This window comes from Anser cygnoides, chromosome 9 (genome assembly GCF_040182565.1).
Source record: "Anser cygnoides isolate HZ-2024a breed goose chromosome 9, Taihu_goose_T2T_genome, whole genome shotgun sequence".
Lineage (NCBI taxonomy): Eukaryota > Metazoa > Chordata > Aves > Anseriformes > Anatidae > Anser > Anser cygnoides.
The window spans coordinates 21828107-21838547 of NC_089881.1; the positions used below are offsets into that span (position 1 = coordinate 21828107).

At 49.6% G+C, this 10441-nt stretch overlaps 1 protein-coding gene across 1 annotated transcript in view; it reads left to right on the forward strand.

Moving 5' to 3' along the window:
• PLD1 (phospholipase D1) overlaps positions 1–9866 on the forward strand; it is a 54331-nt gene extending 44465 nt beyond the window's left edge. Inside the window, exons 23-27 of the mRNA XM_048059580.2 lie at positions 415–464; positions 1604–1738; positions 3682–3835; positions 4374–4488; positions 4933–9866. Of these exons, the coding sequence (XP_047915537.1) occupies positions 415–464; positions 1604–1738; positions 3682–3835; positions 4374–4488; positions 4933–5157 (679 nt within the window). The 3' untranslated portion in view covers positions 5158–9866. The remainder of the gene's footprint in view (positions 1–414; positions 465–1603; positions 1739–3681; positions 3836–4373; positions 4489–4932) is intronic.
• Positions 9867–10441: the final 575 nt, after the last annotated feature.

Below are 10441 nucleotides of genomic sequence, written 5' to 3' on the forward strand. Positions count from 1 at the left end.
GACTTCAGCTCTTTTATTTTTATTTTTTTAATGAGATATTGGCTGTGGCTTTTTCAGACCAGCCGTACTCACACAAACTCCATGCATTTTGCAGACATTCTGCATGGTTTGTTTTTTTTGAGGTCCCCTCACACCCAGCCCTGCGGCTCAGACTGTAGCAGCCCTGCTTCAGAAGGCAGAAGTGCTTCCCAGTTCATACGCTGATGGTACCAACTCTTTTAGGAAATGAGCAGTCCTTGATACATTACCATTTGTATGGAAGGAATGTGCGCTCTGTAAGCACCATGTTTCTTCTGCTTGCATGGGGTATTTAAAAAGCATCTGTGTTTGCAATTTACCTCCCTGGGTTCTGCTTCAGCATATGCCATTGACTCGAGACACAGTGGCGCTCACGGCTGCCTACCTTCTTTCCAGGACCATGTGCCGAGGAGAAAACTCGATCCTGGGCCAGCTGAAAGCAGAGGGTAAGAGCTGCATTCCTCTCTGTTATGGTCATAGGCTGCTGCTGTTGGATAGAGGCATCCGTAGCTGGGATCCTCCAGTTGCAGCATTAGGTAACCTGCAGCAGCCGGGAGCGCTGCAACCTCAAGTGATGGGGAGAGGCTCCCTGAAAGCTTCGCTGCCTCCTGCAAAATATAAATCGGGCAGCAAGGCCCTATCTGTAGCTCCTGGCTGGGCACAGCTTGTTCTTTTTACTGCTAGTAAAATGCATGCTAGTTGTAGTTGATGGGTCAGGTCTGGGTTGAGGCATCACGCTGGTGGGCAGCACTGCACATGATGAGCTGGCGAGCGACCTCAGCCTCTGCAGCACCCCAGCGCGGAGGTTCTTTAGGTCGTGTGAGCCTTGGCTGGCTTTCAGACCTTGTATTTGGACGCAGCCCCGATCCGGAGGAGGGAATGACCCCAGGGAGGAGCACGGCGCAGTTGCAGCTGCTCAGGATCCTGTTATTTGGAAAACGTCCTGAGCTGGGCCACACTGCTGGGAGCGGCGAGCCTGCAGCTGTACCGTGCCCCGGCACATCCCGGCCTGGTTTTGCCGAGGACAGACCTGCCTGATGGCAGCTCTGCTTTCCGTCCGTTTCCTCCAAGGGCACCCGCCTGGATGTGCTCTGGTGGGAATCGGCACCGTGAAAAATGGGTATCGCAAATGCAAGAGGCATCCGTAATGCTCGTTAGTTCTGGTGCTTTGTGTAAATCCGCACTGCAGACAATTACACGAGGACATATTTTCCATACTGTGCGTGGGCAAAACACCTGCTTATAACCTCCTTTCTGCAGGCCCTGCAGAAAAACAGTCGCAGAGTCCAGTTATTTTAAGGTGCTCGTATCAGTTGGGAGTACTTGCGTGCTGCATGAGGGAGGCTTGGGTTACTTCTCACCAAAGTGGTGTATCTGAGCAGGCAGCAGATCAGAGAGCCCACAGGTGTTTTTGAAAGTCTATTTTTAAACAAACATACTTCCAATACCTGCTTATGTGTTTTTGTAACACAAATTGCTAGAATTAATGCGTGCTGTTCAAACAGGGCTTTACATCAAGAGGATCTTTTTCTGCTCTCCTTCCCCCTCTCACGTCCCATTGGTTTTGTTCTCTCTTCGTTCGCAGTTGGAGATAAGTGGATCAACTACATTTCATTCTGTGGACTCCGAACATATGCAGAGTTGGAAGGAAAACTGGTCACCGAGCTCATCTACGTTCACAGCAAGCTGCTTATTGCTGATGACAACACGGTCATAATCGGTGAGCGGGGCGCTTGCGGGAGGGCCTGGTACCACTCCATCCACCGGGGTTTTTCCCTTAGCCACGTGCCCGGCGTGGGCTGCGATGCTGTGTGCTTTCCCGTGTTGTGAATTCTTTCTTGTGAAACATTTTACTGTTAAAAAACAAACTCATAAATTCATCAGGAGGGTGGTAGGTAGGAGGGAGAAAAGGATTTGGAAAGCTGTCGTTTAATTTGTTTTTCTAGAATGGCTTTAAATCCCCGTGTAGCAGTTAAGAGAATCCCAGTGCAGGGAATATTGTCCATCTGTCTTGTATCAAACTCTGCTCTAGCAGGAAGACTTGTGAGACTTGTCATCTGTTCCTTAAAGAACAGAATGTGCCGTGAAATTTGGACGGTTTGGACAACATGTGTCATTTATCAGCTCCGTTTCCTAAGAATGGGGAAATAGGTTCTAACAAGTAATAGCTATCATTTCGTGTCTCTGTTACCATATTTATTATGAGACCAGGAAGCAAAGACAGGAGACCTTGGGCTCCAAATTGCACATTGCAATAGAAAAGCAGAATTTGAGTCTGTTTCTTTAACAGAACCCTTTCCGATCTGTTATCTCAGCAACGAGAACTTTGCCAGAGAACAATTCCACACCAGATTTTGCAAGAGTTGAAATGCTCCCCTCACTCAAAGCAGCAGCTCAGCCCTTGTCTCGGATGACTCGTGCTTAAGTTTGCTCCTCTGTTACCCTCCCAGGGGTCAGCTCACGTCTCTGGAACGCCCAGCATCCTGGGGGTGGTTTTGTTCCTGGAGCAGGAGCAATGTTGTTGTGAGCGTGATGGCCCAGGGGCCTGAGACAGCTCCTTCCTTCTGTTCTCCAGGCCTGCGGGCTGAATTTTTTTACCGCACGTATATCCGTGCCATCTGGTGAGGTGATGGGGAGCCAGTGAGACTGCACTTACACCTAAAAAAGAGATGGAGGTGCATGGAAATAAAGTTCAGGAGAGGCTGTCAGGAGGTTAGAGCACTGAGGGAGCTTGGCTGGTGTTTCTTCTGGCAGTGTTAACTCCCCGTGAGAACGCTTAGTCGCAGGGAAGGCCAAATGGCTGACCGGTGTCTGGGGGCTCTTGTGGAGTTCAAGGCCGTGTCTGGACATTTTTTGTTGTTGGGTCATTTCCGTGGGTTACTGACCTGCTGGCTCCTGCCTCTGGAGAGGCAGAGGGGCTTCCAGGCCCCTGACTGCTGGTGCTTTACTGCACTGGCAGTGACTAAGTTCTCAACTCCCCCAAAATTCCTGCCTTCCAAATGCAAATGGCAAACTTCCCCTTGTTACATCACTAAAGGCGAGGGTATTTACACGGAGAGCCCTTGTGCATCAGTGAACTTGTCATCCAAACCCAGACCTTTGCAAGCTGCGACATCCTTCAGCAAAAGCATCCGGGAAGTTACAGAGAAACTCAGCTTTTGAAAATTTTGGCTCTGTCTTGGCTGTGATTTAACCTTCTTCCAAGCTTGAAGCCTGCAAAAATGTGGTCTTGCCTTTCCCCGCATCCTGTTTCAGTAAGGAAGCCCTCGGGTCGGGGTGAGCTCTGGCATCCCTTACTCCCAGAGCTCCTGCCCTGTGCAGCCTGAACCGTGGCGCTGAGCAGCGTGATGTAGGTGACACTCATGAAGCAGTTGTGTCAGTTTTTCTCTCCTCTCAAAAATAAGTGGAATTCACTCAGTCCAGCCCTCCACCTTTGCCTGGCACGGGAGGGGCTGTAACCTTGGTGCTGTCTTTGTGCTTTATCGCTTACATCAGGAGTGCTGGGGTGGGAAAGCAGCTAAAAATTAGGCTGGCAGCGGGTTAATGGTACGTAGCGAAGCCACAGCTGTGCCCCCATGGAGACGAAGGGTGCGGGTGCTGCAGGGCAGTGGGGGGGTCTCACATGGCGCTGGGGTGTCACTGTCGGTTGTTCCCCACCACCAGGCTCTGCCAACATCAACGACCGCAGCATGCTGGGCAAACGGGACAGCGAAATGGCCATCATCGTGCAGGACACCGAGACCGTGCCCTCGGTGATGGACGGGGAGGAGTACAGCGCCGGAAAGTTCGCCCAGTCCCTGCGGCTGCGCTGCTTCAGGTGGGGCGCGGGTGCCAGCCAGGGCGCGCTCAGGCTCACGCCTGGCCAAAGCCTTTAAAACCAAGGGAGCTGCTGCTGCTGTCTGTGCTGTAGCATCACCGGGCTGGGATCTAACCTAGCGTTCTGCTGCTGCGTTCCTAGAGCTAGGCTTTCTCCTGCCGTTCCCGTCCTCGGCTCGGCAGTTTGACTTACAAATCGTTTTGCTCAGGGATTTCTCTGGGAAAGCTCCTAAACAAGACAGTGATGTTTTGCCTCCAGATCCTGTTTTCACACTGCCTCAATTTTGGGTGGTGGTGTCTCTTCGTAATGGAAGTTTGTTCACTCAGAGCGACCATCTGGCTGACAACACAGCCGGTTTTTCATTAAGACCTTTTCCTCCTCCCCCCCTTCCCCTGTTTCCCATCTGCACAGAAAGAAAGGAGAAAATCAGGCAGCGTTAAGGCTGAGGACACTTTTCCTTTCTGGGCATGTCTCAAGACAGGGAGCGCCCGGAGCTTTGGCTTGGGCAGGCATCAGTCCCTTCCTCTTCTCTTCTCAGGGTTGTCCTCGGCGGCTCTGATCTCAATCCAGACCACCAGGATCCCGTCTGTGAGAGATTCTTCAAGGAGGTGTGGATCTCCACAGCAGCTCGCAACGCCACCATCTTCGATAAGGTGACGCCTTGTCCCCTCGCAGCCGGGAGGGCCAGGGCAGCAGGTCCATCTCCTGGGGTGGGTCAAATGAACAAGTAGGGTCAGTGAAATGCAGTAGCTGGGAACAAGAAACTGGGCTGCGTGCATCCTCGCATCACCCGGGTGTACTTCCTTACTTCTAGCTGGCCATAGCATAACTGGAGTCAAAACAATTTTTACTTCTGGTTTTTAATGACCTTTCGCAGTGATCAGAGAAAGCCCTGGGCTTTCCTCTCTGCATGCTCCAACCATGCCACAGACGGCAGCCATACCACAGATGCACCTTTTCCCTCCTCGCTCTCCAGGCTGTTAATTTAGTTGCTCCCATCCGGGCAAATATTTGTTGGATGTTTTGGTCTCTTTTGGAAAGCCCACGTCGCGGTGTTTGCCCTGTGCTGACCTGTCCCTTCTTTCTGTTTCGCTCAGGTGTTTCGATGCCTGCCCAGTGACCAGGTGAATAATTTAGCCCAGCTGCGTGACTTCATCAACAAACCAAAATTAGCAAATGATGATCCTGCAAAAGCAGCAGAAGAATTAAAAAAGATCCGTGGGTTTCTAGTGCAATTCCCCTTCCGCTTCCTGGAGGAAGAGTACTTGCTTCCCTCCGTCGGAACAAAGGAGTCCATGGTACCCATGGAGGTGTGGACTTAAGAAGATGTAGACTGCTTTACATTTTCAAGTCTGGTTCTTTAGAGACAAGTTGATGAACAATATGTGATTTCTGAAAGCTGTTCATTGCGAAGGGCGGCAAAAAAAGACCTCCACCAAGCTAATGTGCCTTTCTGAAGGATTTTGGTGGAGGAACTGCAAGCAAATCAACACTAGCAAAGGAGAAGAGGGGAAAGACTTGGAAATTATGGCAAAAAAAGAAGTTTCTTGTCTGAAGGAGTTACTTCTAAGACACGTTCCGAGCACCTTAAGGATGCAGGCCACTTCCTGGGATAGGAACCAAATCCTAACTGCTGTTGTTACCACTGCCAGCTGTGTACTGTGGTTGCGTACGTTCCGTGATCGTGCTGTGGCTGCGCAGGAGTCGTGGGCTGCGTGTGCTTTCTCAGGCTTTCAGGTACCCGTGCATCAGCTCGCCGGAGCCCCTCACCTCGCCTCGTACGCTGTCCGAGCCCTCGTGCAGCTCGCCACGAAGCGCTGCCTGGTGCTGGGGCTGTCCGACCATCTCAGCCTGCCAAGCACAGACATTTCATTGCTTAGATGGAAACATAACGAGCAATCTTTTATCAGAATCAGTATTTTGGTCTCTGCCCCCCTCTAGGTGGGGAAAAAATACTGTTTTTTTTTACTACCGCTAGAGCAATCAGCATGTCTTACACGTAGCATGGCACCGTGTAGGCCTTGGCAAAGGGCAGCCTCACTGGAGCTAGCTGAAGGTGCTGGAAGTCAGTGGCATTTTCTGGCCTTTACAGAAATGCAGCACATCGGTTTGTATAAACTGTGCCTGAAGGCTTTCTTCAAGAGAGAACCAAGTTTTAAACTAAAAGTCGTAGATCTCTGGAGCTGAAGGAGGACGAGGCGCTGAGTGTGATAGGGAACAGAGGCTCAAAAGCCACCATGGGCCACGCTAAGCTCTGTGCTCTGGGCCCTTTACTCATGCGTTTGTATATTACCCAGGTAGGCTTCTCTTTCTGTTCCTTTCCCTCGCCATTTAAAAGAAGGGAAAGGCCACTGAGCTACAGGTGAAGCCTCAGGCCGGCTGTGCTCACCCTGAGCTGACACATCACTTTGCAGACTGGGTGAAGGCAAGGGGAAGGGAAGATTTTAGCAAAACCTCATCTCTGATCTACTTTGTTACTACACCAGCCACAATCCTGAGCCTGGTCATGCAGGATGTCTCCTCAATACAGGTGGAACTCGGTTTCCAAGCTTTTTTGCACCTCACAGTATAGCGAAGCAGCGATTTTATTAGGCATCCCTGGGCAAAACACTACTGTCTTGGGCCAGGACGTGGCTTGGTGGGTGCCACCCTGGGCCTTTGCGCCGTCCTCCGTCCCACAGTGAGCTGCGCCTCCCAGTTTCATGTTCAGCACCAGCTGCAGTGCTGGGAGAGGCGCTCCCCAGCGGCACCACGTCAAACACTAAGAGAGCAGGCTGCTAGGAATGCCTAACGGGAGCCTGATCTGCAGAAGTGGGAGCTGAGCTCCTCTGCCGTGTGTGCAGCCAAGGACTGCCTTCGCTAGCAGGGCTTGGTTGAGGTCTGACCTGTGTTCCTACGGGTGCCCAGCCCTCCTCAGTCAAAAGCCCAGCTGATCTGCCATTTAATTCAGTTCATAATCAAGTTTCTTTTTTCTATTTTGACTCTGCCAACAGTCTCACCTGTTTTTAACTGGAGAGGAACCACACTGGTCACCCAGCTGTCCTCAAAACGTAGCTGGCACCACATTTTAGCTGATTGTCTTTTCTGCCTTCAGAAACCTAAATAGGCACCGGGTAATTCTGCATGCTGCATCGCCTGCGTAAGCAACGCACACCGACGTTTCTCCAGGCAGCCCAAGTTTTAGCCACTTCCTACAGTTCCCACTTTTTTATGCTTGTGTTTTGTAGATGCAATTGCAAATTACTCCTTTCTGTTTGGTGAATCTGTGGTCCGGTTAGCCTGTTGGGAGTGCATGGGCAGCAGTTTGTGTGATAATCTTTGATCCAAGGGACTGATGCTTTTGGCCGGCATGCTGCTAGCAGATAAGTACATTCCCTTGATTTTTTTCCCTTAAAAAAAAATCAACCTGGGGGTCACCCCCTGCAGAGCCAGAGCAATATGCCATGCCTCGACCATTTGCAATCAGAGGAGATCAAAGGTGTCTTGTTATTTCACATCAATGCTAGTTCAGAGCTTTTATCTCTTGATGTGTTTTTAGCTGGTTTAGTTTGAACAAAGCTGCTAACTTCAAACAATTATAGCCTGTCAGAACCATTCTAAGTCACACAGGTCTGTAGTCATAGTTGAAAAGGAAGCATTCAACCCCGCCACCATACACGTGAACCTTGCAGTATGAGGCTCCTGTCATCTTCTAAGTGCTCTTATTGTCCCCGTCCCCATATTAGCGAAGTTTCTTATAATTGTTAAATTATACTTAGATTGTCTTTTAAGGTGGCAGAAAACTACTGGGGCTTTGTAACTCGGGTGGTGTTAATGGAGTGCGGCTCTGCGGGCCCTGGACAGCTGATGGCACTGGATCGTTGTCCAGTGGATGCTCGGCTCTGCACCCTCGTGCTCAGAGCTGGCAGCGCCCCGTCTGTCCTCTGCTGCCCTCCTCAGAGAGCCGGAAGAGTTCTGTTTCTTATATTAAGAAGCCTGTGAGTTTTAACACCTCGAGAGAGTTGATTTCTGCACCCGAACAATCACTACTTGTCAGTCCTTAATGCCAGAGAGGTTTTGCTTTTCGTACCTTCAGACTGCAGAGGATGGCTCGCAGACATACAGTACTGTAACAAGTGATGTGGGTTCAAGCACTAGCAAGCCTGGAAACACAAACTGTTTCTTGTGGCATTTATTCCTTAGAACTGCACGAAATGAGAGATGTTTCTCCCAGGCTTCGGCTTTATTTTGTAGTTGAACCTGAGTACAACACTTCTTTTTTTTTTTAATTTATTCCTTAATATATGCCACTTCTGGAACTCACACTCAGTATTGTATCTTCGTTTTTAATTTTTTTAAATATTCTCGTATTTTAAAATATAGATACTGTTGTATACATGTTGGACTGGATAAATGTCTCACTGTAGAACTGATGCATGGTTTAAAACTGAGGGATAAATGTCATCCTATGTTAAGGACTTTACTAAAACTAATTTGTCAGAGAACTCGAGTGCTTCAGCTCCCGGTCTCAGCCTCAGCGTGCTGCTGCTGGACGTGCGTGGAGGCAGCCTTCTGTGGCCTGACCTTGTTTGCAGCTGACTGATGTGCTAACGGAGTCCCCAGGCTAGCAAGTGCATTTGTCAGCTCTTATCCCAAGCAGGTGCCTTTCGGCTAGCGCGAACACAGGACGTGTCTGTTGGCATTGCAGTGGGACGTCGCTTTTTCCAGTGGAAGTGCTTAGCGCAACCAGCAGGCGAGCAGCCCAAGCTGGCCGGCGCTGCTGCGGCAAACCTGCTCCCCACCCAGGGCAGCCACCGCCGAGTTCACCCGACCTGATGTTGCCTTTGCTGGATTAAACCCCAAACGCTCCGTTTTCATTTCTTTCGGTCAGGTTTCACAAAACAATTTCACAATCCTGGTGCTGGCCCTGGGGGGGACCTCAGGGTGGGTTTTGCCTAGCTAACGGTAATAAGTCATGGTATCTTTGTTCCTTCCAAGGAGACAGCCAGGCACAATCAAACTCTGACTTGGTTCGCTGTTATTTCGGTGTAACAGTTGCTCTGTGCACTCATAGCTGGGACACCCTGGGTTTGTAATCCGTGCACAGCAGCTGCATTTACGGACCGTGGAAAGCCGTCCGAACGGGCCTTTAGATGAACGCCTCTTCCTTCTCCTCCTGCCCAGTGGGAGGACCCAAATCTGAGTCCACCTCCGTCAGCTGCCGGGCTGCTGCTCTGCCTTCCCAGCACGAGGGACGCGGTCTGTGGGATGTGCTGGAGGCCGAGGCGAGGAGAGCAAGAGGCCTCCGAACCGGGTAGATGGTAGAGGCTGGCATCTCTTGGGTGGCCGCAAGACTCGAATGCACACACATTTTGTGGCGCTCGTGCTGCACGTTGCCTGGAATGGGCAGTCCCTGTCGCACAGCTGAGATCCTGCTGAAACCAGGAGCTTTGCAAAACTGAGGTTTAAACCAGGAGCATAACGCCATGGCAGTATAACGCCGTGGCGGCGTATCAAGTTAAACGTGTAGAATTAAGGTAAATCCAAGTGGAACACACACTGAAACTGTGTATCAGACCACTGAATGCAACGATCCTCTTTGGGTTTCTTTCTTTTTTTTTTTTTCCTGCCTGCTTTCTTGTTGTATTTTCAAATCTTTGTGATTATTCTGGTTTTAGTCTCCAACTGAGTTTTCATAAAGTGTCCTAGATGTAAATAATTAAATAACTTACCTTTTTCCTGACACTCGGGAAAAGAGAAAAAGTGCCAGAAGTCACAGTTCTGGGATTGTTTTTTTTCTAAATTGTGTCTCTAGCAAAACTAATCACCAAAATGAGAGCTTCCACTTCAGGTGTGAGTGCAGGTGTCCGTGCGTCTCTGCCTTCCAGTGGTGCCGTTGTGAACACTGACTATCCCTTCTGTGAAGGCTGCTGGAATTGAGTTTTGTACCCTTGTTTCTGCTGATGATTGCTTTCCTTTCCACTCGGTTTGTGTTTGGTAAATGAATGTGTATTAACGGACTGAAAATACAACAGACCATCATGTGTCAAAACACTCGGCTGCAGTCTCGTTCCTGCTTGTTTGGGGAATGCGGCCACATCTGGCCTGGGGGGCAAATTCTGTCCTTGCCTGGCATTGCTGCCCCAGCTGCTGAGCAGCAAGAGCTGATGGGAAAAGGCCCCAGCGTCCCCAGAAAAAAAAAATAAAAAAATAAAAATAAAAATAGGGCTGGACAGAGTCATTGGGGTTTTTCCAGGAGAGAGAAATTACTGAAGTAGAACAGCACAGAAATAAAATTGGACTTCTTGAAATAAGTAAATAAATAATCCTGTTTTAATAATCCAGAAGCATTATGAAAGGCACAGACAGAAACAGTCCGTCTCCAAAATAGAATTAACTTTCCACTGTCCCTTTTAACTTTCAGTAAAGGAAATTCAACATTGAGAGAGGAAAAAGCAGATTACTGTTGACCTCCAGGGGGAAAAGAGATGAATAAAGCATCGGTGGCATTTCCAAGCTCTCCTGCAAACTGAAAACATATTAACTTATCTGTTTCTTAGGCTTCCTCTCCCTCTTCAAATGCCAAAGGGCTCTCTGCATCTTCAAAACTTCCTGATCCGTTCTGCA